The 27,917-nt window shown below is 30.7% G+C and overlaps 2 protein-coding genes across 6 annotated transcripts in view; one reads left to right on the top strand and one right to left on the bottom strand.

Annotated features, from left to right (window-relative positions):
• The window catches only part of app (Palmitoyltransferase app), a 66,985-nt gene extending 51,180 nt beyond the window's left edge, over nt 1-15,805 (top strand). For 4 of the 5 annotated variants that reach the window (XM_035355865.2, XM_035355843.2, XM_035355851.2 and 1 more), the window contains 2 exons: nt 2,976-3,138; nt 14,119-15,805. In XM_035355865.2, coding sequence (XP_035211756.1) covers nt 2,976-3,138; nt 14,119-14,282 — 327 coding nt within the window. In that variant the 3' untranslated portion in view covers nt 14,283-15,805. The other variant, XM_035355882.2, reaches the window with a different exon arrangement.
• Nucleotides 15,806-25,563: 9,758 nt separating this feature from the next.
• On the bottom strand, nt 25,564-27,915 carry LOC146994365 (peroxynitrite isomerase THAP4-like). The gene is made up of 3 exons (XM_085827131.1): nt 27,667-27,915; nt 25,831-25,989; nt 25,564-25,698 (listed from the first exon to the last, which is right to left on the bottom strand). Exons 1-3 carry the CDS (start codon nt 27,817-27,819, stop codon nt 25,645-25,647), a joined length of 366 nt encoding a protein of 121 aa, XP_085683257.1. The 5' UTR covers nt 27,820-27,915; the 3' UTR covers nt 25,564-25,644.
• Between the last annotated feature and the right edge of the window lie 2 nt (nt 27,916-27,917).

Here is a 27,917-nt window from a genome sequence, read left to right as displayed (position 1 = left end):
ACTTTCCAGATACGTTACTGCTGAGCAGAATGTAAGATATTTGTATTTCAAAAATAATCAAAAATGGTTTAAAAGAAATGTTTTGCCACTGCTTGATATAAATTATTTTTATCTTTTATGCATCATTTGTTGACATTTGATGAAGCATAAGATAATTAATTTTTCTTTTAAATTTAATGTCTGTTGATTAACAAACTAAACTATCTCTGTTATTAATTATTAGTTGAATATATTAAGAGCATTATATAATTTTTATAGTAATTATTTTATGTGGCTGACCATACCAACATCTAATTATTTGAGAAGTGAAATGGACAGAAATAAAAGTATGCTGGGTTGCCACGCTACCTGGAAAACCTGAAAAAACAGGAAAAATCAGAGAATTTGAAAATCGACCAAAAAAGTCAGGGAATTTCATAAAACGATTCTTAAAAAAGCGATTTTCGTGCTTTTGGAAGTGATCACTTTCTTGATGAATCATGTATCGCATGAGCAGTATTCAGACTGCTCGGCTTAGAGCCATTTTCACAGAGCCAGTCAGATTGTCTTTTAAAAAGGCAAAGTAAGTTTCCAGTATCTTTGGTTTCCAACAACTTTTGAGAATCCAGAAAATCGCATGCGCATATGCAGTGCATGTTAAATGAAAGTAAATTTCCCTATTCTTGTATAAAACAAAATTGTATAAACCTTTTCTTCTTTCTTAAATGCCCTATATGTCATTTTTCAGTAAAATAATGAAAATAATCAGTCATCTAGGCTAACCATTTAGTATTTTTCACACAAGTGTATATCTGCATGTTGAGTAGTTGTTGTGAGCACATATTGAGAGAGATGTTAGGTGAAATGACAAATCGCCGGTTAGTGCTGTATTGTCGATGGCACATTGTTTCCAGAGAGCAGCTGAGATTTCTAAGCATTGTTTGCCGTGATCGAAGAGTTACAATAGCCAAAATCACTACCAGCTACAACAGTGGTGACCCAGACAGTGTTTCTCTACATACTGTGCAGCATACATTGCTGCATATGGGCCTACGCAGCTGGAGTCTGAAGCATGTCCCTGCACTGATGGCACGTCATTGCTACCTGTGTCTGCAATGGGCCAAGAAACACCAGAATTGGACATTAGAAGAATGGAAGAAAGTTGCATGGTCCGACGAATCACGTTTTCTAGTCCATCACATCAACAGGCATGTGCTAATTCGCCAATTTACAAACAAAACCCTGGCTACCGGATACACAGTTGGATGGAGACAAGGTGTGGGCAATGTTTCCATGGAGCACATTAAGACCCATAATCCCCATAGAACAATCCCTGATGTCTGTGTTATATGAACATCGTTGCAGACCAGGTTTATCCCCTAATGACAACAGTAATTCCAGCAGGGGATGGTGTTTACCAACAGGATAATGCACCATTTCGTAACAGTCGAATCCTCAGGAAGTGATTTGAAGAACATTCCAGTGATTTTCAAGTCACGTGTTGGCCTCCAAATTCACCTGGCATTAATCCAATAGAGCATTTGTGGTCCCATGCAGAAAACCAATTTCATGCTGCCACGCTACCCTCTCGCAATGTGCGGGAATTGCAGGACCAGTTGGTGAGTACTTGGTACCAGATACCTCAGACTACGTTACCCTCAGCACAGCCAATGTGCACTATGCAGATAGCCTGGATTTTTCTTGAAACACACCTGGAAAACCTGGAAAAGTCAAGGAATTTCAATCCCCTGTTTCAGTGGCAACCCTGGGTGCATGACAGTACATAACACTGTAATGGGAATTCTAAAGATATGCTATTTAAAAAATTTTATGTATGTGTTATCTGTATTATGTCTTAAGTGTGAAGAAAGTGATGTTTAGTAGTAAGAGTTAAAAAGACAAAGACGGAAAAAAAAAAAAAAAAAAAAAAGCTGTATCAGCAGAGTGGGTTCAAAAGCAGATAGGTAAACTGAGCTCAGTGAAGTCATAAAACCTTGACCGTCTGGCACAATGTTAAAATCTGAATCCTTTTAGATTTTTGCTTATTTGTTTATTTTTGAAACATTTACTTTTCTCATCTATATCAAATTGTATTGGGAAAAAAATGTATCTATGTAGACTTTTAAACTAGGCACACCCCCCCCCCCCAAAAAAAAATTGCTGCTACAGTTAGCATACATTTTGGATCAAATGTATGTCCCTCTTCCTCAGGAACACTTCTTTTTTTTTTTTTTTTTTTTTTTTTTTTTTTGTGGGGTCTTCTGAAGAAAGAATCTATGCCTGATCACCTTCAAAATCTTTGCCAGTAATAGAAGAGATTTATGGAAATATTGTTGAAGTTTGTTATCAAAGTTCGGTTTAAATTTTGCTAGTATTAGCATTTCAACACATATGTAAATTATTATCCAGTTCAAACAGTGCTACTAATTGACAAACTTTACTCTTGTTGAAAGGGTTATATTTGTTAAAGTCCACTGAAAGATAATTGTTGATTTGAGATTAACATGGATACAAGAAAATTTCTCTTAGAATGTCCTCCATGAAGGCATCCTTTCCTTTAGACAGATAGTCCTCAAATGCTTTTCCATAATCAAATAAACCGAACCAAGCCATTTACTTAAAGAAGTTATTTGTTTTATTGTTATACATTTCTTTTGTACTTTTTTTGAAAAGCTATGAAAATCTCAAGTTTTATATATCCGTAATGAGATTGGAACTGCGTCGAGGTATTATCAATCAAAGTTGGTTGGAACATCAGCATATTGCTTTTGTAGGATTTATCATACTTAAATAATCCAAATTAACAGCTTGAAAATGTATATTCTCTCCAATATCTGGTATGTAAGTAAGTACTCAAGTGGAATTCTTTTTTCCCCTCCTTAATCCTCCTTCTTATGACAAGTATATATTTCTGTAAGATGTTTATCATAAAGCATGAAATTAAAAAATAAGATGGTATTTAGTTAAATGTGTACTGTAATGTTGGACATTTTTAGGGTGTTGTATCAGCCGTGCCGAGTGCAGTGGTCACAACAGAGCAGAAGTCCGCCCAGAGTGTAGCTACGAATGCTTATGGACCAAAAAGCTCTATACACTCGGCAAATGGAAGCTATCGGGGAGTACTGAGGGAAAGTTCCTATCAGAATGCTGGACCTCATGGTAATATTTTCTTTTGGAATTTCAGTATTAAATTTTTCTTCTTTCCAATATCATCTTGAAGGTAGGTTTAATCATTATTTGTATAAAATATTAACATTTTTCACTCTTCTTGCTAGTGGGGTCCTCTGTGGAAGAAAATATTTGTTTTAATTATATAAACTGCAAAGAATTAACTGATATGCTTCCATCATTTAAATTATTTTTGCAAAATGAAAACTATATTATGAGGTGCTGAATGTAATCAGTTGAAATAAAAACTTCATTGCAGCTTGACAATATAATTTATAACATTACCTCTATCCTAAAAAGGTTCTGGAAATATATGCTAATTAATGAAATAGAATTATTTATGAATTCTTATCAAGCTTTTGAAAATTGTGTATGTTCATTTATCATTTTCCCCTTTGTTAAAAATTTATGTTAGTTTGTTACAGTTTAGATATTCAGTAATGACTAGAAAAACAAGAAATAATAATATGTATATTCACAAATAACATGGCTAAAAACTAGAAAAATGTCATGTTTGAAAACCGTTTCAAACATTTGTTGATAAATTCATGCTAAGTCAGTTGACAGGAACTGAAAAGCTTGACATTTTCCTGTGTCTAGCTAAGCTAGTTTGCTTATAGCTTGCTTGCTGATGGTTATTTCTGTTACATTCCATATTAATTTTAATGTATCTCATTAATTACAGAGTGTAATCACTTAGTATATGTGTAAAAATATAAAACTAAAAAAAGTTTAAAAATCTAATGTGTACTTATTAGCAAAAAGAATAATGTAGAAATGTTGGATTATTACAAAACAGCATATATCAACTCAGGCATATAAATGGCTACAGTCATGGTATAATTGGACACAAGGTCTTACAACTAGTCAGTGGCGGGCAATAATCCACCCCAGGTGGCACAGGTTTCAGGGGCACCATTTTTTTTACATGAAACATTATTTTATAGGGATTTTACTTTAGCTAAAATAATAACTGAAATCACCTCTAGTTTTCAAACTCTGCATACTGTTGTTATACCTATTTTATTCAGTCGAAACTTTTGAATGAAAATTGTAAATATCAACTAAATTATGATTGCAGTGACATAAATAAGGAGAAGAGTTTCTATCCAAGAAGGAAGTATTTCAAAGTTTTAGTTCCACTGTTGCTTAAAAAATAAAATAAGAATGTGGAAAAGTACTCATTTTGAATTTTGCAGTTTATTCTAAAATACAATCTCTAGAATAATTTAAAGATATTGTTACTATCATACTTTTAGTTGCTCAAGTGTTGCTACTTGTGAGAAGCATTTTCTAAGAAAAATCATTTAAGAACTACAAATGTGTATTTTGCATTTAAGAAATATTTCTCTACTCTCTACATAAGAGCAATGAAATAAAACCTCTATAATGTCACTAATGATTTCACGAACAAAACAAAAAAAGGGGGGAGAGTGATAGTTAAATAATATAATTTTTAAGTGTTTTTCTTAAAAATTAAATTTAGGATTTATTTCCCTGTGTATTGCTCTGAAATGTTTTTTATTTATTTGTTTGTATATCAAGACATGTGGCAAATTTAGGCTGTGCTTTGGGTGACAAAAGCTCTTGCTACACTACTGCCACTGGTTTCAGATAATGCTTTCTTTATTCACTTATAAGAACTCTTTAAGGCTACTTGTACATTATTTCATTTTGATTGTTGATACCTTACTGAAGCTAGACATGCCATAGACATAGACAAAGTCAAATGTATTTTGATCTGATAACAAACTCTGAAATGACACATAGCATTTTACTGAGAAATAGTATGAGCTTTTTGTAGAATTACCTGTTAACTAGGCTATTCTGACGTCGGTGATGTTGCGAGCTCTAGCTTATGACATAGCATGTGATAGGCTTCAAATGAGCCAAACAAACCATCATTTGAAAGAACCTTTCATCTGTCAACAAGTATAAGCAGCTTTAGCAAATTCCTCGTCTACCATCCAGAGACAGGTGACATTATATAATTTTATCTAATGAAATATGTCCAAGTGCTTAGAAGGGCATTTAATATCACTATATCAATTATATGCCCTGTAGCTGAAAGTCGGTCATTGCCACTACTTTGCAGTAGTGTCATAAATAAGGAATCTGAATGGCTATGGAACTGTCTTATTTTTTGCAACAAATCTTTCTAAGAGAGAATGATAGATTGATATTGTATAGAAGCTTCACGGTCAGTACTTTAGTACTGCTGTGAACCAATGCACTGCCACAACTGCTAATGCAGTGATCTGAGGAGCTATCACATGTGATATTTAGTCACCCCAAGTGGTAATATGAGAGATACAAAGAACTCACTCAGGGTTCGTAGCAGTCCTTATAAGTGCTTATAAGTCCTTATATTTGAAAATAAAATATAAAGGCCCTTATTGGTGTTTACTTTTTCTTTAAAGCTCTTAATTTTTTGTTTTTAGTGCCTATTTTTTGCTTTTAGTGCTTTTTTTTAATGAACGCGCTATTTTTCCCGGTACCAAAGCCGAAACTAAATAAACAACTTTTCTTCTTAATATGGAATGTCAAATGGTGAATCATACTCCCAGAAATAGCTTTTTCCCCTTTCTCTGCATTAACATAACCTTTGGTGTGCACAAAGAGTACAGACAGGTGCCCGTCTTTCTATTGGTCAAAGAATTGCGAAAGCAGTAGAATTCCGTTACATTCGGCATTCTTTTCCTCCCACCCAAATATTACACACGCTTGAATTTCTATCAAGATCTTAATAATTTGCATTCTCGTTCCACTTGATCAGTTCATATTCGTGTTTATTATGATCGTTATGCTTATATTATGAGCATATGTATGAATGTTTATAATAACATAGTTGCAGTAACTGCTGAAGTATAGTAAACTTCCAAAAATGGTTGTTTTTTAACACAGATTAGCTTTCTAAAGAATAATATTCGGAATGGCTTAAATAAAGAAAAAGTAATCAAATAGTCAAAATAATTTCATTTTTTTGGCCAATACATTATACAGTACGAAGATTGGGAGGTTCTCCCCTTTCTCCGCAAAATCTCGAATATTGAAACCACTGCAGTTCGCTGCAAAACAAGTGATGGACTTTTTTTTTTTTTTTTTTTTTTTTTTTTTTTGTCACTTTCCAATCTGGATTGAATAGGACTAAAAGTTCTGCGGTCTACCAACCCAAGCGAAGAATGATTCTATTCGCGAAATTTAACGCCGTCTGTTGAAAATTAGAATGAAAAACACCCCAGTTATTTACTTCTTTATTCTCCCAATACCGGCAGCTGTTGATTCCGATTGCGTAATATAACATAGGGTAGAATTACGGCGCACGTATTGCGCAATAACGTTTGCGATATTTTTCAGAGATAATTAATTTTGATGTTGTGTCTGAGATTTGTTTATGAACACTTAAAAGAGTTTTATTGTGCTTGCTAAGCAGAATATTTTTCAGTTCTATTAGTTTATTTTTATATGATGCACATATCGAAATGTCAAAAGCATTTATTTAGTGGAAAAATTTAAAGAGTGGCTACAGTCTACCCCCCGCTCCTCTTTTTCAAATTACGCTCGACTGTCCGAATATTGGCCAATTTCCAAGTATGCGGGTTAGTTAAGCTTTTACTGTTAAAAGATGACTGCATGAAGCAAATTTCTGTCTTCTGATTTCAGAAATGTTCCTCTTTTTTACTTAATTTACTTTGCTTGCAATATCTGTTAAGGAAAAACTGATATACAATGAAAATTTAGAAAATGTTCAGAATTTAGATTTAAATTATTTAAATATCAATATGAGTGGAAAAATAAATTGTATTTATTATTAGGTTCCAAGCGAATACAATAAATATGCCTTATTATTAATTTTTTCTATATTTTGAACCGAAATTTCATCCTTAAATCTTGTAATATAGTTTAGTTCTGCATAGTTTTTTTTCTCTCATTGTAAACTAGTTCTGTAAATTGAACTGTTAATTAAAATTTAAAAAAAAATTATTATTTTCCATGGTTGAGGTAATGCTTATTCTCTCTTAATAAATACTGCATTTCTCATATTTTAAATTACAAATCTAATTTTTAAGGTTATGCAGTTGTGTATAATGCAATTAGACAGTTGCTTATTTTTTTTCTTAAAATGTGTTTGAAAAGTGCTTATAGGTGCTTATTTTTTTAACTAAAATGTGGCTATGAACCCTGTCACTGATATGTGCAGAGCATTTGGTAACTACAAACGTTGCTTTTCATGACAAAGCTTCTAAGAAGCATTTTTCAGCTTTCCCCCCCCACACACACACATAGTAAGAGTTTTCTGGGAATGTTTTTGTCAGATTAACAGTTTTCCTTGCTGTATCTGGTTGCCAAATTTATAACCAGTTAAGCATATGTAGGATTATTTATATGCTATAAGCTTTTGTGAAAATCTAATAGCTGCTTATAAATATGCTGCAGAATACATGCATAACCTGAACATAACATAGCTTCCATGCTCAATTATATCTCATCTCGTATTCAAGCCAGAAGCAGCTCAACAGGGTATTGTTACTGCCTTTCAGTTTTATAGTTTTTCTTATTAAACTTAACTTTTTGCTCCAGTACTATGAGAAAATCACGTATATTTATCAACTTACATTACATTGTATAAATTTCATTTAATTCCAGCTATTCTTGCTTGGTGCATTATATTTTATGTCTATGATTTCATATAAAAGAAAAGTGAATATTTTTGTTCACATTAACTATAAAGTGAACAAAAATGTTCAGTTTCCTGTTTTTCATGGACTGTTTTCCTGTTTTTCAGTATCTCTTCATTTTATTGTTGAGAATTTAAATTTTTGCTTTAAACTGAGGCGGGTAAAATCTATGCCAAGAGTGCTGAATGTTTTAAAAATATGTAAAATGAGTATGCTTTCGTGCTGTTCTAACTCATTAACATTTACATTTTGCCTCAGCTTGGATAACTGTTGGTGAGTAATTTTCTTAAGTAGATCCCTCATCACAGTTTCCTCTATGTATATGTGTTCTTTTATTTTTTTTAAATTAGAATTCACTCCCATTCCTACTAGATTTATTACTTTAAATCTTAAAACACAGTATTGATAATAAATATGTAAAATTCCATTACTACATAAGATCAGTGCTACAAATTAATGCTTTAATTATTTATTAGTGGTAGAATAGTAATTATGTGCAAAATTTGTAGAGTTCACATAAATCCTTTATATCTGCAGTAGTACACAGAAAGCAAAATTTTGAAATCTGAGATTTTTTATTAAGGTGTGTATGTGTACTTTATTTGTTGTTTTGCTCCCCCGCTGTTAACTTCTATTAGGCATAATATATACATTTGTTGCTTTTTATTTAAAGGCAAGAAATTTTTACCTGTATTTGTTTTTTCTGAGAAAATACTTCCCTCTCATTTTACTCTCTAATTAAATTTCTGAATGAAGATTTATAAAAATTATCCAAATCACTATCCTTCTAGTCTGAATATAAGCAAGCAACTAATAATGGTATATGTGATGGCTATTTATAGATAAATGTAGATAATAAATATTTATATTTTCTTTGCATATTTCCCTAGCACACTTATTTATCCCTGCATGTAGTAGGCACTAATAAATATTTTTGTATTATTTATGTATTTTATTATATATTTTATAATATTTGGAAATTATGGTATTCAAGTTTCTGAAATTGTTTGTTGTCTTTTATCATGAAAGTAACTTATATAGGGAATGTACATGAAATTCATTATCTTGGTTAGAGATATTATATCTAGTAAATGAAGGCGATAAACTGTGTGAGATAAAATATTTAGCAAATATGGTATTAAAATTAGCACAATTACTGTGGCCAAAGATTGCCTGCATTATTATTTTTTTAATTGCAGAGCTGATCTCAGAAATAGTCTGCTAAGTTCACTATTCCAGGAATTATTATAGATGCTATTAGCATCATGAGTATGCTTGAATAATCAGTGGTTAGAAATATAAATGCATTTAAGTGTGCCCTGCCCTTGTAGTAGCCATTGGCAGTGGAAGTATGTAGCATGATGGGCAATATAATGGCCATAAATTTAATAAGTATCTAACTCCTCTGTGATAAATTATGGTTTTTCAAATTTACATCATGTATTCTGAGATGTTTCTCTTAGCAAAATGAACATTCTCTTAACAGATCACAATAACCTTTTAATAAACTAAAATAACTTTTAATAATACTAAAAAACTGGAAATGTATAGTATTTTGTAAATTAGTTAGCAAAATTTAAGAAGTGAAAGGAAAACAAAATATTTTAAAAATGTAACTTTATTTAAAAAACTATACTTCATAAGTTTACTTCTTAAGTATATATATGTTGTTTGCATGTCTTTTCTTTCTTTCTTTTTTTAAAGCCTAAGTTCTAAAGTTCTCAACATTATAGTAATAAATTAAGTAAGATGTTGGGTTATTGTTATCTTCAATTATTATCTCATTAAAAGATATGGCTATACCAACCCATATAAATCTGTCCTTGTTACAGCAACAGGATTATCAATATCAGCTTTCTTTGTTTGCAAGTAACCTTTCTAAATAAGTCTGTTTGTAGTATGACCAACATTATTCATGCCTATCATTTTCCTTTAAAGAGGAGTGATATTTTTAAATGAATAGCATTTAGTTTGAAAAACCTGGGGAAGTTTGTTGTTTTAAGATAAGATTTATTTTGAAAGGCTATGCCAAATGTATCTCATCTAAGGAAAATGAGAAATGCTATTATTAGTTCTTTAATTGTAATTAAAGATGAAGGTATCATTTTAGTTTGAAGTGATATTTTGTTAAGATGATCTGTATGAGGTTAATTAACAGGGATGAGGTCCAGGGCTTCTTAATTCACGTTTATGCAGAGATGATAATACGCATCATCAGACTTAGTTTGGCAGAACAATATCTTATGTGAATGTGCATGCTGCTGTATGTATTGATTATCCATCTATATCTTCTGATCTCAATGCTAAGCTTTTGCAAGATATTCTGCTCTTTATCTTCTCTCTCAAATCTTTAAGGGGTGCTGATAAGTTTTATCACAATTGTCTGGCAGTATGCTGTAGGTAACTTGAAAAACTTAATCATTTTGGAATATCAGATTGTTGTTGTCTTTGTTGGCTTTTCAGAGAGTTTAGAAAACAGGATTTATTACTTCCATCTCCCCCCCCCTCTTGCCAACATGCTTATGTATATTTTTAGAACCATTTTTTGTATTTAAATTTGATATAGGTTTTATTTCACATATATGTATCTAATAGTGTAACTTTTTGAATTTTTGTGAGACCTGTCTGAATCTTTCTATCTGCATCAAATAGGAAGTGTTTCTAAGAGTAGGGATTTCTAAAAGTAGAGATTACAACTCTACAGTCCTAAAATAAAGTATACAGTTAAGTGCTAGGTATAAAAATAAGTGGGGATATCAGCTGCAGTGTTCAAAATGTTTGCTAAATTAATTTAGTTGTGCATTTATTAATCTATTCATCCTAAAAATGAATAATTAAAAACTTAATTTTCATAATTAAGAATCATTATAAATTGAAGATAAGATGATAATTTGAAATTCTGTGAAGTATCTTTTAGTGAAAGAGCATGACCATTGAATATATCTTTCTTAATAATGAATATATGTCTGCCAACATCATCTTTTAATATTAGAAAATGTTAGTGAAAGGAAAATATCATTTCTATAATGGCTAAATGCTTAAAGGAAATGCTGTAGCTATATGTAACTGCTGGCATAAATATTTTATGAATGCATCTTATGTCTCCGAGAGACTTATGAGTAAGTATGCAACATCTCTTTACAACTCTTAATGTTCAGCACATTGGCTTCCATCTGAGCATTCACAAAATTAATTACACAGAGAAATTTTTATTATAAATAAAAGAACCAAAAAGTAGCCAGTTGCTAAAACATCAACAAATAAGTTAATGCCTGTGGATATACGTTCATTTACAAGAAAAGTTTGTTTCTTTTTTTTTTTTTTTTTTTTTTTTTTGCCTATTGAAGTTTTTATGTACAGTGAGCTTTGAATCATTATCTCTATTACACTGAAAAGAAGTATTGGAAATATATATTAAAATGGGGAATGTTTTTAGTAAACCACATGTTAATTAGACAATTCAGCATCATTTTTAATCCCTAATTTCTTCAGTTAGCAACTGTATTTCTAGAAATATTTTCTGGGTTATGGTGTTGCAATGGAAATATAAAATGTTAGTTTGCAGCATTAATTTATTTCTGGTTTTCAACAGTATTGATAAAAAAAAGGGTGTTTTTTGTTTATCTCCTGGGATATGATAGCACAAGAGTCGCAGACAATTATATTATATATTTTTTTAACGTATTATAGATCAAATATTTTTCTAATAATCATTGCATTGTCTGTCATCTTTTTAAGGTAATCTATAATTGCAGTCGGTGTATGTGACTTGTAAATTCATTTTTAATTATTGCTTATTTTGTTTAAAAATTAAATCTTTAAAAAAATTTGTAATTTTTATTTATTTATGTTTATGATAATTATTATTAATCTGTAATATTTGATCTCTTGGTAAAAGCCCTTACTGCAATATTTTACTGTGTCTTTATAAAATATTATGATTAATTAAGTGTTAGTAATTCTTTAAATATTGAACTTTTTAACACATTGTGAAAGTCTTTCTAATGGCATTTTAATCAATATGTGAATTTAGTAACTGAATGAAATTTTATGATACGTGAACTTTGATGAGTACTGTATACATTGATGCACATTTGTTTTGCAACAGCCTAGACAATTTAAATGAGCAACATAATTTGGTACAGAACTCTCACTGACTCATTCAACAAAAATCTGACTACATTTTTTCCATATCGCAGATTCAGCCATACAAGCCTCCTTCATTTTATGAAGGCAAAGCATGTATATAAAACCTTTGATAAACCAAAATGGCCTTAAATAACTACCATTAATTTATATCTGGCTACATCATAGACTTTATATATAAGTTCTGATCATTCCAAGTCCTCTAAAAAATGATCAAATCTATATCCCATAAGACCGTATCAAGTAAGATATAAAGTCTTAAATAACATTAAAAGCATTTATGGTTAAATACAGAGCCCAAATAAATAGAAGCAATATGTGTACTGTAGTTTCACCATCCCAAACTTGAAAGACATAAGAAACTTTATAAGGTGCACTGCGATGGTGGCTGTAATGATTCTGTGTTGTAATCATAGATACATATAAGAGATATTATTGATAGAATATCATTTATCAGTACATTGTCATCCTTTTGTATCCATCAGTCACTTGTACAATTTCTGTACCCATTTTTCCCATTGTTAGGATTTTCTCATCCATTGCAGTTAGTGTGAGAAGTTTGTATAATGATAGCATCTGTTACTGGTTAGATTTCTGGTTTTTTTTACTATATGATTCTTCACAGTCAAAACATCCTGCTAAACTGACTTAAATCTTCTGCAGGATCTTTGGCATATGAAGTCATAATGTGCTTCAATAATTGCATAACTATTTTTTAATCAGTGTATTTGAGAAAATGGTAAAGAATCATTATCTCAAAAATTTAGTATTAACCAAAACATGTAGAGTTTAAATCATTAGCTCCTCGTAACATTTTGTAAAGTCAAAAGGTTGTTGTCAGAATCGTTGTTTCTTCACAAAAAATACTCTGTATAAAATATTTTTTCACTAAGCACTCTTGAAACAAATGAATCCACCATTTACGTGTATTAACATTAATGTTCTTTTTTGAGTAGTCAATCCTGAAGTATGGAGGCAGCACAGTCAAGTAGTGAAAGCACTGGACTTCCGAGCAAAAGCCATGAATTTGCGCAACGAAGAAGCAGTTTCCCATGCTGGTCTACAGGTTCATCCAGCATATAAATGATACCTTCATAGTGTTTATTAGTGTCTTGCTTGCACTTTTTAATGCAGGAGCAATGCCAATTTCAGAACAGTACTGCAAAAAAACAATTGCTCCTATCCGTAGTTTAGTATTTGTTTCACATGATATGATTCAAAGCTTGTTGAAGGGATGTTTTTTAAGCTACTGTGGTGATGAGTGTGAAGTGTTTGTTTCTTAAACAAAACATTCTTTAATATTGTATGGGTCTTTTATAAATGTCGGCATTGGAACCACAATTGTAAATAGAGGCATGGTTCTCAGATCATAAATTTATTTCTTATGCAATAAGAAATTTTATTTTCACTTTGGTAGTCCGACATTGTCTTAAATTTTTTCATGTACAAATAGGACTACAATAGCTACTTCAAAACCTCACATTTATTAAGCTATAATTTTAATCTCTCTCTCTCTCTCTCTCTTTTTTTTTTTTTTTTTTTTTTTTTTTTTACAGTTTTAAATGTTTCTGCACATGTTTTATTTTGGTGTTATCTCTCAATGTGTATATTCTTCTGGCACTCAAAATTGTATTCTATTTTTAGTACCTTTGTGAGACGGCTATTTCTCAAATTTTTATTATCACATATTTTCTTAATTCTCATTCACACATTCATTCAACTTTACTTTTTTAATGTAAAACTTTTAAAAATTTTCTGATTTTTATGCACTGGTTTCAGTTTTCTGTGTGCACATATTATTTTCAAACTTTTCAAGAAACATCTTAATTTTGTATGTATGTATGTGTGAAACTAGAAAGCTTTTGAATAATTGCCCACAGTATAGATATGTATTTTTTATATTAAGTGTTTAATATTTCTGTGTATGAGATCAATGAAAATTTTATTTAAATGTTTGTTTAAATTGCAGTACTAGTTTTAATTCTTCCACATATGGATGCAAAATTTTCAGATAAGGAAGTTTCTTTTAATTTCATTTATTTTTGCTGTGTTATGAAATTGAATGCTTGCATGAATATTATGTTTTGAGTTGCATATTTTTTATTGCATGGCTTGTTGCTATTTTTTTTTTTCTTTCCATTCTTAGGCAACAGTGGTAACAAAGTCCCTGTAGCAGTAGTATCCCCACAAACACGGCATGAATCAGAGCTTTGTGCCAAAACGCCAGTTGCCATCTCTACACCAAAAGATGATCAAGACCCACATGATGTTGGGAGCCAACTATCTCTTCTTAAACAAAGTGCTGTTTGAGATACTTCTTAAGAATTTTGCAAGTGAAATCGGAAATTAGGATTTCAGCATGATGAAATCATTTTATTCTGTCATGCTTTTTTTAACTTCCATGTGGAATAAAAAAGTTCTTTCTTAGAGATTGCAGACCATGAAGTATGTCTATTTAAACATAAAAATATTTGCTTTGTAGCTAAAATAGAAAAAAAAAAATAAATAAATAAATAAAGCTATCATAATTCAGTGTGGTTAATAACAAAATTTTTCTTTAAATTTATGTTCGGTTGTATTTGTTATTCTGAATTATTATATTTTTAAAAGGCATCTATGTAGAGATCATGTTAGTGTTATGAACATATTACATTCCTGGTTTTTTTATCATTAAAAGAATTCATCTTCAGTAGTCGCTATCATCCAACCATCAGCATTAATTATATCATAATACTTAAGTCATTATCATATAGTTCTGTTTCAGAATAATTTTGTATTTTTCATAGTTTATATATTGATGTTCTTATTCTAAAATAATTAACTTGTTATAAGGCAAAAATAATTTTTGACACATTTTTTTTTCATAATGAGTTTGCTATATAAAATAAAATCTCATATCAATTAGATTTAATCTTTATTCAGTGAATATTGTCTTGGCTATTAACCTTTAAGGTATTTGCTCTTAAATGAATATCTTTTAATATAGTGATTATATCTTTTATGAATATTATCCATTTTAATAGTGGATATTATTCTTATTTAGTGTTTATATTGTTTTTGATAGTAATTTTATAGTAACTTTCTGAGAGTGGATAGTAATTTTAAAATAAAAATCTATGAAACCTGTGATAATTATGATTTTTTTTCTTTTCAAAATGTACAGTTTTAAAATTATTTTTATATTTTAAGTTATATTTCAGTTTGTGTTTCTTTTGATTATTATGATTTTTATCTTTTAAAGAGAATTTGCAAATTGTTTTTTTGTGATCATTATAGCTGCATTTCAGAATTTCTTTTATTTTTGGCCTTTTTAGTAGCTTGAACATTTGTTTGATATACGAAGCATTTACTATTTTTAAATTATATATGTGCATTTCTGATTTTTTTCCCCTTAAAAAAGGTCATTTTTGATTGCAAAGTAGTGTTAAATTTTGCATTAGTCTGTGCCATTTCTTTATAATGCAATTTTGAATGAATTCTTTTTTTTTTTTTTTTTTTTCTCCACCCTCCTCATATTAATTTTGTAAGATCTCTGCTTGAGAATTAGTGTATAAAGTGATTCAGCTGATATTATATTCAGACTGTTCATTTATTTTGTACATAGAATTTTTATATAAAATAATGCTCACGTACAAAATGATTCTGCTTCTGCAGTTAAATGTTAAAGTCAAGGAAGTGTGAAATATATTTGAATGTCCCTAGTGTATTATATATTTAAGAAATATTTTTCTTTTGATATTCTTTGGCTTCCGATGTAATTTTTTTAATGTCATTGAAATGTATTTGCTGTGTATTTATTATTGTATTTTAAATTAAAAATTAATTATTTATCACCTGTCTTTTCTCTTTTTTTAAAAACTTAATTTTGAGTAGTATGCATAACATGTTGATTTGAAGAGACATAAAGAGTTTAGAGAAAAAGTATTCAAAAGTACATTTGATGCCACAAATACTCAACATGTAATTTTTTATGAAAAATACATTTTCTCTTTAACCTCTTGACGTGTAGCAATGACCTTCTGAAAACACCAATTTTTGAATTTTTCCTCCTTCTTTCTGAAATTTTTGACTGAAAACCAATTGATTACTAATCTTTTACCTCTAAATAACACAAAATGACTATGATACACAAAATGAATTATGAAATAACACAAAATGATCTAAAAAAAATTTTTAGATCTTAGTGCTTAAAATCGAATGCCTGTTAAAATTTGTTTTAAGTGAGACAAAATAACTTCCTTTTATTAATATAAACAACTTTAAATTTCAAAAGTTATTCATCGTATATCATCATTTCTATCATAAACAATAAAATTCTAGCAATAATTAAACTACATACGTAAACAACCTGTGTATATTTATGGCATTTGCTTTGGGGTTTCAGGGTACAACCATTGAGCCACTAGAGCATTGTGAAGAGCAGATGTTACAATGCTCTGAACCACTGCTCTTCTCAGTGGTGTGTGTGCTGATGTCAAATAGAGTGTTTATATTTACTTGGACATAGGTAAAGGGCATTGAAACCACAGACTTATTTTATTACTAAACAAAATGTGTACCCTGCCCAGTGAAAATGTGTTTTGTTAGTTCTTGTAAAAAGATCTTTCATTTCCAGAGATTTTTCTCAGTGCTCAACACGCTTGTTCCTATGCTAGTATCATTATTTTATAAATTATTTTGTGTGGTTTAAGTACAATGTAAATGTATTTTTCTCTAATTAAAAATAGAAGTTGCATTAAAAGTTTTTTTTTTTTTTAATTTAAAATATTCTTTTTTCTTTTACTGAGATTTAAAGGGCCTCATAAAGGACTAGAAATAGCTGATGTATTAGCTGTACTTGAAGAACTTTTTGAGTGATAACAGCCTAATGCCAAAAAGAAAGGACAAACTTTATCAAATTTGGCCTCTGTTGAATCATTTGTCGGAAAAATTCGATAGATTTTACCAGGGGAAAATAAGTTTGATTTGTTTCAAAGGTAGAAGTTCGCTAAAACAGTACTTGCCTAAAACCTAAACGCGGTAATAAAGTGTATATGCATAGCAATGGAAGCGGCTATGCTTGTAAATTTGAAATTTATACTGGTACAACTCAGGAAGTAGAAAAACATCTCAAAGAGTGGTAAAAATCATAGAGTGTACATGGACAAGTTTTTTTACATCTGATGAACTTTAAAACTTTCCTAAAATGCTCATGGAAGATAAATATTAAAACATTGTGACATTGATGATAAAATAACTAATCTAAAATGGAAAGACAAAAGATATGCTACCATTTTATCTAGCCTAGACCATCCCACTATTTTATCTACCGTAGAAAGGAAAGAATAAAATGGACAGAAAATTCAGATTTTATGTCCAAAAGCAATTATGGATACAGTAAAAATAGGGGCAATATGGACTACTTTAAGCAATTAAAAAGCTTATGGAAAACTGAGAAGAAAAGTAAAACAAAATGATGCATCTTTTTATTGATTGATTGATTGATGTCACCATAATAAATGCCTTCATTACATACTGAATGCATCCAGAAAGTGACCCCAATTTAGAAATACTCAAATCGTTCAGAATGGAAGTAATCAGCAGTATAATACAAATGAGAAACAAATACCAAAGCGAAAAGGACCAAGCCCCCTGTTAATGTTAAAAAAAGCGTTGAACTACATGTGCCAGTAAAATGCAAATCCAGACAGTGTACATTTTGTAGTCTAAGGGAGAAACCTTAGAGAACAAGATATATGTGCTAAACGTGCAATGGTAGTCTATGCATGTACCAAAAAGGCAAAACATGTGAACAGTTTTACAATAAATAACTTTATCATTTGACATTTAAAAAAAAAAATCTCTGATTCCCCCCCCCCACACCAATTCTTATTAAGTATGTTCTTACATTTTCACTGCTCTAAAAAAGTTGCATAAATGTTTATTAGCCCAAAGGAGGGTTAACCTAGAAGGACTCTCAGAACGGCATTTTGCGTCGCTTCAAAAATCGTATTTGTATAGACATTAGGAAATTTTTGGAAGCAGGAGTCATGCAAAAGAAGCAATGCCTTCACCGGGAATCGAACCATGGATCTCTGGAAAACGCACCCAGCATGCCAATGGCCAGTATTTTTTTTTTTTTTTTTATTATTATTATTATTATTAAAAGAAACTCAACAAGTTCCCCATGTACCACATAGTATCACATGGGGCTTACAGAAGTAAGTATGAAACACAATACAAAATAAACAAGAGAGAATTGAAATAAAATTAAGGATGATTACAAAGTTTTACAATGAATTGACAAAAAGTGTTAAAAGCACTTCTCTCGGAAATAAATTGGTAAAACTCTGGAGGCCAGTTAATATTAAAATTTTTCAGTCCAAGTTTCAAGACTTTTCTTTCGCTCTCATATTTAGGACATGGAAGAAGCACATGTTCTACATTCTCTTCTCCGCCGAGGCCACAGTCACAGACAGACTCAGGATTCAACTTAAATCTGTTCAAATAACTTTTAAAATTCCCATGTCCAGTAAGAAACTGGGTTAATTTGTAATTTGTAAAGAAATGATGACACGACAATCTCATTTTAATAGAAAAGAAAAATCTAGTTAAACTCCCTTTATTTGAATTAATGAATTCGTGATTCCACGACTCCACAATGCATTCATACATGACCTTCTTATAGAAGGAATTAGGGATATTGACAAAAGTGTCAATTTCCCGCTTAGTCGCAGTCTTAGCAAGGAAATCGGCTCGTTCGTTCCCAACAACACCTGTATGACCATGAACAAATGAAAATGAAACCGAAATATTTTTATCCTTTAGATTCTTCACTTCTTTTTGAATTTCGATAATGATATTATTAGAAGAAGAAATACATTTTAAGATCTCCAAGGATGAAAGGGAATCAGTACAAATGAGATAGTCTGAAACAGCAGTAATTTGTTTAGAGACCCATTAAAATTTTTAATTAATTTATTTATGAATTAATTATATGTAAATACACATGGGATAATGTGAGCCATAAATACGGAAGAGGAGCATATTTTGTAATTTTTTTTTTAAATTTTTTTTTGTATAAAAATAAAATTTTTAATTTTCTTGTATAAAAATAAAATTATCTTATTCTAATTACAACTGTAATTAATTTATTTAGAAAATAATTAAACAGCAAATTCAAAACGTCTACTGACAAAGTCATGTGATCATCAGCACAAAGATTTATTTGCAAAGTCGCGACACCCAACGCGAAGTATCAACCGTATTTAAAGAAAATATCCCTTTCCTCTTCCCTATCTTAGCTTCTGGATATTTAGGATCTAAGGCAACCTAAACACTCTTCCCATTGCTTGGCGCCTATTGCCCAGGTTGGCGAACGCGATTTCAGGAACCTCGTCAAGTGCCGATTATCTGAAAAAACCCCACAAACCGATAAATTATATACAATTAAAAAATAATTTTGTATTCAAAATTAATTAAATATTTGCAAAATCAAATATAATTCTTACCTATACATCCAGAAATTCAGCAGAAAACGAATAGTAACGAAATCGGATATCATCTTTATAATTTTAAAACAAGAAATTAACAATAGCGAAGCATTTCATTATAAATTTAACATATTTTTACTGGAAAATACATGCACGGAACAGCTTACAAATACGTACGTTTCACTGCCGTAATTCAATGTTTTGAAAATTACAAACATGGAAGCTGCTGGTTGGGAGGAGTTTCATTCCCCGATAGTGGAGGAAACTGCGAACTCTCTCTCCTTGCATTGAAGGCTAGTCGGACATTTAACATTTTTGCCATGTATGAGCTCAAGGAGGTTAGAATATATTAACATACTTGTATGAGCAAACCGTCCGACGTCGGACGTGTAGCCCAGGTATGAGCCCACCTAGAAGCTCGAGTTTTCGAATTTATTTTATTATCTCTTTCATATTTTGCAAAAATTTAATTAATTTTGAGTAAAAAAACTCAACGATATCAAAGTGAGCAGGGGTCAACGATACCAACCTGACTACAAATTCCTGTTTTTTTTTTTTTAATTTAAATTTCCTTTTCTTTCCCCTAAAAAATGCCTGCAATGAATTTTGATTTGCTGCATTGTGTAAAAATTTATCACACCTTGTAAGTAATCTACGAATCATTGTTGATGTGGGCCAGCCTTTGTTTTCTGTACCCTGTTGCGATCTTTGCCGCTCTTAAAATTCTACTACCGAAAGTTCCAGTTGTGAATGCTAGCCAGTTCCTATCAAAATTTTCTTCAAGAAGGCATCCCTCCTCTTACGAAGATAGCTCTCAAACCGAAGCTTTTTCTAAATTTGACAAATTTTCCCATCTCTAAATATTGCCTTTGATGCTACCGCACTAGCCTTGATGTTGAGCAAAAGAACCACATCGCTAATATTTATAATATGATATTCCAAATTTCCGCTTTTTGATCATTATCAAGCACAAATGTCTATGGAGTGTCGTTCACTAAAAATGATTAATAAAATGAATGACATGAACCAACGTAGTGCTAAAGAGAAATGATGAATAGCTCGGGGAAAAATGAGGATCTCTCTCCCCTCCTCTTTGCCAAGAGTGAAAAACATTTCATTCTAAAAATTTGTAACGTCAATTTGGTGCCCACTGGATTCTGCTTCCGAGGACATATGTTCCCTTTCGCCTCCCTTCTAGCTACACCCTGGTCCTAAGAAATAGCACAAACCTTTAACATGCGCCTTTACCATAGATATAGTAATCTAGTATTACTATATAGAGTACTAAATAGATATAGTAATACTGTATCTATGTAAGGCTCCTCTAAACCAGGCTGAATCACTAACTTTTCTCTCTTGGCGAGGGAGGGACCGCGCTACCAATTTTGGCGCGTTTATCGCACACGCTGGCTGAATGTCTGCTGTTTTTTTAAAGATTTATTTTATAGACGCGCGGCATTCAGCGCACATAAACTTTTCGGATAATTTATTAATTCTCGAATAGTAGATAGACGTTTTCACTTAAATAAAAATTTCGCGTATATTTTGTAAACATATTCAAAATAACTTATTCTTTAGATGTTTCAGTTTTGTTAGCAGACTAAAATAAATAAGATATGAATAAAAACTTTCAATAGTGTCAAATGGGGAAATAGTTAAAGCGTAGAGTGCAAATAAATTTATCTTAATGACATTTTAACAAAAATTTCCATAAAAACACTAAATTCATACTAAAAAAATAACTTAAGAATATGTTGTCATTTTAGTCTGAGGTATATGGAAATAATTGTGCAAGACTCTGAAGAAACACTTTCTTTTAAATGTGTGAAATATTTCATAACATATATGGAAGAAGAAAGTACAGCATTCTGTGTTTTGGATGATTTTCACCAAATGTAATATAAATACGAACTAGAAACCGTAATAAAAAGTCCTTCCTCTCCAATCAGATCACCTTTGTGTTGCATTGTATTTGTAATACTTCTAAAAATCCAATTTTTACCTAAATTAAAAAACAGTTATTCCATAAAAGATAATAAATTTGAACGTATATAGAATGAATTTTGTAATTTGAGTTATGTTACAAAATAATTCCTAGTTTATATATTTTATACTAATAATTTAGATAAAACCTGTCCAATTTAAGAATGTGTGTTAACCACATTCTTAAATTGTAAAAGGACGACTTAACCCCACGTAATTCATTTCAAAGCATAAAATAGCTTATTTTCTAATATTCAAAATTTCTAATAGTCATAAAATAGCTTATTTCTATCTTTCATAAGCTTATTTTCTATTTTACACAGCAACAGCATTTTCATGCAGTCAAGGTTTTTTAATTGCTAGTTATTATACATAATACTTAATTTTTAACACATTCTTATTAGAAAGCATAACTAAGAAACTTCTTTTTAAAGCACCACAGTGATTGCAATGAATGTCGTTAAATTTACAAAAGTATTGAAGATATATTGAACAGCATTATAACAAGAAACTACTGTACAAAATATGTAAATTTAGCATAATTTCTTTTTTAGTATTTGCATAGTTTCCTCCAAATGAACCTTAATGGGAAGTTATCTTGCAAAAATTTAAAAGTATTAAAATGGCCTCTATTTAAGATGTAACTGCATTTATAATTATTTTGTAATTGTGAATAGATTATATTATTGCAATTAGATTATGCACTTACAACATAATTGCATAAAGTAATGAAATTAAGAGTTCACAGATACAATGTAATATAATTACAATGCAATTATCTAAATTGTAATTATAATCACTTATTTAATACCACAATATTATTATAATCACAATGTAATTTAAATTGGGTACTATATTTGTATACCCTCCACTCAAATGGAGGTACTGATAAGCCTGGAAGTTATTATCAACAAAAAGCCTGTTCAGGACAGTTTGATGACAATTTCCACCGGGCGAAAAGTACATTCTTAAGCCCAGGCAAATCATGACAATAAAAATCATTTAGTCTCATGATTCACTATATTTCAAACCCTAAATTTGAATTCTGCACCAAATTATTTACCTATATTTTAACATACTTTATGAATTATTAGAAGCAATATGGCAAATATCTTCTAAAAATAACTGTAAAATATTTGTATCCATTAATTGATTCAGATACACACTTTTATTATTTAAGTATATCAAAATAACAGTTTCATGTTCCTGAAATACAAAAATTATGAAAAAAGTTAAAAGTAATATTCTTAGAAGCATATGATATTAGTCACCAGCTGCAAAATAGTTAATTTTTTGCCCTAAATACAAGTTTATTACACAGTAGTCAAATGTGTAACTTAATAACATGTTATATAAAAAATTAATGATAATAAGTTTATCAGAAATGAATTAATTCTGCAAACAAACTTTCTGCATTTGAAAATTTTCTACACCTGACGGGAGAAAGAGATCTAGTAAAATTAGATTTATTATAACTTCAGTTGGACCAAATACCTTCTCTCTCTATATATGCATCACTAAAGAAATAAATAAAATTATCATGCTTAAAAAACAGATGTACCATACCAGTTTTTTTCCCCTTGTTACCCTTTACATTGAGAAATAACAAACAGTACAATGCTGAAAAATACTATCCTTGAAATTTTGTTTAAATGAAGAAACACACACCATCTTTTTATTTAAGCATTACACTTCAAAAACAGATACACATACCAATTTATTTTCACTAGCCTTTATACTGATAACATGCCATATAAAAATGAAAAGAATTATCCTTGAAATTTAGATAAAATGAAGTAACACAATGGGAAAATTTATGCACATGGACAACGTTTCTCTATTGCATGTTGTCTGACATGATCCACAAGTGCCTAAAAATGTATCCAAAGAAACACATTTCAATATTAACAAAAAATTGTTTACAGATTAAAATTCATTTATTTCATACCAGTATTATAAAGATCATGCATGAAACAAATCTGCTTTCCCATACTTTTAAGTAAAACTTAACTGAAATTTTATACTGGAAAATATGCTATATTTCTATATATTAGAAACAAGAAAATAATACCATAATAATATACTCATAGCCTAGCAGAAAGTAACATATATAACATCAAACACAGAAATTTATATACTCGTAGCCTAGGAAAAAGTAATACACATTACATAAAACACATAAATTATTTAATATAAAACATACATACCTTCTAAAATTATTTTACTTTTTGTTTCTTATTGGCCGATGCTGATGAATATGAAACGTTATGGGCTCTTTTGTTGATAAGATGCTGTGTAAGGCCTTTGCATCTAGTAATAAAAAAATTATCAATGATTACTTTCTTAAGATTACAGCATTCTGGCATGGCCACATGCGTACATTTATCAATTATTCTTTCAACTAATTCTTTTGTGATAAACGAAGGAGTACATCTTTACATTTTTGAAATTCTCGTTCAGCTTCCCTACATATTCGATACATTCCTGAAGAGATGACCTTCAGTCCACCTTTATTGCTGTGTTTTGTAAGAATTGTGCGATGCTCGGGTATGTCAGGTTCCAGCATGTCCTCTGAAATGGTCATAGCTGTTTTACAATTTTCACATATGCTTTTTTTTTTCAACAACTTATTATATATGGCTCCTGCGATGTAATGTATATCATTTTCTTCCACAGCTGGGGGCAAGCGACGTTTCACTGCCACTGCAGAAGAGGTAGATGGCACTACAGAATTGGAGATAGGATGCAAGACCTCCTTTCTGATAGCAACCTCTAATTCAGAAGCATCAAAGAGGCTGTGGTCACTTTCAGAACAATAATTTGGATTATTGATATCCGAAATGAACTGTGATAGGCACACTAATTTCAGTGCTCTCTTGGCTTGCAAAGCAGTAGGCTTTGCACCCGACTTTCGTCTAATCTGTGAAAAGGCATTTTCCAGCGCATCTTGTGTCAACCTGCCTGGTAAGAAAAATGTAAACCCCTCGGAAAATAATTCTTTTGAGAGTTTCACAACACTCAATGTGCTCATAATAATGCCAGTTTGAAATGGCTTCCATGCTTTTCCAAACTGAACAGTTTCAGTCACATGAATGAATTTCAATAAAATATTAAATTTCTCATCTTGATTTTTGATAGTGATGCCTTTTTTTGGATGCCTTGCAGTCATAATTGTAAACCATTCTGCTACAAGTCTCAGCCACCATGCAGAAGTTAATGCTTCTTTTGCAACTTGGTGTAAAATAACTGCTTTTTCAATAGCAGCAGCTGTTTTTACAGAAAACAATTGCACAGCAGATGCCACATTCATCGAGGAAAAGTGTGTTGGGAAGAGATGAACTCTGTTCAAGTGATGTAGAGATCTCAGGGCAGCATCTGATTCTATCTCACTTGACCAGAGTCGTTTCACATACACTGAAGATACTATCCTCGATGGCAAGGCATGCTGCTGGCGAAATTCCTCTGGTAATATCATAATACTTGAAAGAAATGCATTTCTCATGTTTTTAATGAGATGTGGTACATCTGCAATACTGTGAATGAAAACATCAGGTCCTCCAATATTGTAATTTGTCTTCCTATCTGTCCTAGAGACAGATACATCCAATGACGACCACATTGCTCTGTTATTGCTTCCCATATCTGAAACAGAGGCTCTTACAGTTAAACCTATTTCTGTAGCTGCTACTACAGTTCTATGAATTAGATCTTTCATGTCAGAACCTGATGTTGAAGGCCCTGTTAATTCATTGGCAACAATCTGTTTCCATGATGTTTTAAGGCCTCTAAGCATTACAATAGTGTAATGCTTAGCAACTGCAGGTTTTCCTAACGTAACATTTCCAATGAATGACTTAGACGATGTATCAAAATCTTGATATGAAGCTATTTCCATTTCGTCAACTAAAAGGCAGCAGTTCCTATCAAGAGCATCCAATGAATGAACTTTTGTCTTGAGGAAAAAAAACAAATTTTCTAAAATGCCGAAATTTATTTTTATTTCGCTAATCCTCCTGTTCAAGGTACTGTACGATGGTGCTGGATATCCAGTACTTCTGAGGTAATTATATCCATGTTTGCCCAAAGCAAATCGCATCTTCAGTCCTTTTATAATGGACTTTTCTGACCAGTTCCTTTTTGACTGCACAGCAAGGGCTCCTACTTGCTCATCGGACAAAAATGATGTCAATTTTGCATCTTTTTCTTGAAGCTGTTGCTCAAGGAATTCTATTTTTTTTTAACAACTCTTCATTTGAAGCAGGTAGAGTTTCCTAAATTCAAAAAGAAATAGTAAACATGTTATGCTGTGATTATTTTTTTAAACAATGGTTGGATGAATTAATATATTTGTAATAACAATGATTTTTTTCAATAATTTTTTTGGAGAATATTAAATAATTTACCACTTCAGTATTTGGCTTAGGACATCTTACTTCTCTTATCCTCTTGTCAGTTACAGATGGTGGTGGATTTGGAATGCTAAAGAGTGATGGTACTGCAGTTTTTCTTAGTTTTTTTCTATCTTTGCATAGTGACTCAAATTGAGATTCCTCAAAATGATCCTGTAAATACATAAAGTAATAAAAAAAAAGTACACAAAATAAATAAAAGTACAAAAAAACAAACCACACAGTGAGGTTGTGCCAAAGGCAGCAAGCATGAACTGTAAGTAAGTATAGGCAATAAATAAATATGCAGGTAATTAAATTAGGCCCAGTATTATAAAAAAGTGAAACAATAAACAAACCATGTCTAACATATCAGCAGCAGCATCTTGTAAGCTTGGACAGAATTTAATTATCCAATATTTATTTTTTGCCTATAATTTAAGGTGTTCTTTAGAACATTATCCAAAAATTAAATGAAGTAGTGTTTTGCTATAACATTAAAAACAACTAAAATAAAACTTTATATTTCTTGCTATAGTGCTCTTACAATAGATAAGAAAATAAGAGTTCACTACACCCAACTTTTAAGATACTAGGCCGATAAATACATTTATAATTAGAGCAGACTATGATTCTTGTTATAATTGTAGTAATGTTTATTGCTCTAACTGAAATATTTAATTTTTAATTCTCTAATCATTCAAAACATAGCCCTAATTTCGGAGCACAGTGCCAACATGCATTTTAAAAAGCATCAAGGCCAGTTTAAACGACTATTTTTTAAATTACATTGGCACAGACATATCCAATTAAAGTTATTAAAAACTCTAGAACATAGTTCAGTAGCTTTCTGAATTTGTAGGCAATTTTTTATTTAGAGATGACAACACAAAATAACGCTTCAGAAAATATTATTTATCATGTATAAAAATCTGTTTTGTAACACAGATCAGTAATAACTGTTTATCAATGTCATGAGGATTTAATTTGAGGAGATCACATTCTTTAGAAGTATCAAATTCATGAAAGAATTTTGGCTTGGCCTTTGAAATTCATCATTACAGGCAGATTTATTTGATTGTTATGCATGCATTAAACACTACACATGCATTAAAAACACTACAATTATTTTTGAAAAGTACACATGCAGTTTCACAAGTTTTCTGTGCTTATTTGAATGTTCTGCATTCATTTCTAAATCTTTACTCTTATTATCTTTTTAAAATTTCCAAATTGTATAATACTGTGATTATAAATATATGGTACTTGCAATTATTGAAGTCAGATTATATATATTTTGTCTCATACTATTCAATTTATTCTATTGACTTCAGATGTCAATGTCAAAATTCTGGAAGTTATTTTAACCAAGAAACAGTAGTGGGCACCGTGCATAAGCAACTCATCTAACTTTTTAACAACAGTGATTATAAAATAAAGAAAAAAATTATATATCATTCCAACGATATTGCAACTATAGTATAATGTTACATATATCTTTAGCAAACATTCAGATTTTATCTTGACTTTCCAAATTATTATTTATTTTTTAATAAATTTCAATATGCTAATGATTTTCATGTTACATTAGTATAAATTCCACAATTAGCACAGGAAAACAAAATCTGCGCTTTATATTAGAAGAGAAATTTCTTTTCCACATTCAAAACATCCACATTGGCGATGTTTGGCGACGGGTACATTAACCTAGACTAATTTAATTATAGCTATTATTACAGAAATTAGCAGATACTCAGGTTATTGTACACAAGAATTTCACTTTACTTGCACATTATAAACATCAGAGAAGATATAAACTCTAAATGAAGGCGTAATTAACATTATACTTACTAAGCAAAGTTCAGCGCCTGGACCAGGTTTCCAATTGTCTCTTCGGCAATTATTTACCCATATTTTTCTTCTTTCTTCATTTTTAGGAAATTTTACCAATGTATGACCTTTCCGTGAATGATTTGAACAATTAATAGCTGCACATCCGCCCATTTTACACAAAAAAACACAAAAAATTGTTGCACCGTAACTACACAGCCGCCATTAAATCTCCCACTTGGGAGAGCGAATGCCTGATGATTCAGCCTGGT

Source organism: Stegodyphus dumicola, chromosome 11, assembly GCF_044657685.1.
Source record: "Stegodyphus dumicola isolate Sdum_Otavi_A_Nest chromosome 11, ASM4465768v1".
Classification (NCBI taxonomy): domain Eukaryota; kingdom Metazoa; phylum Arthropoda; class Arachnida; order Araneae; family Eresidae; genus Stegodyphus; species Stegodyphus dumicola.
The sequence above is the reverse complement of the archived record's forward strand: the minus strand, read 5'-3'. Positions and strand labels throughout refer to the sequence as shown.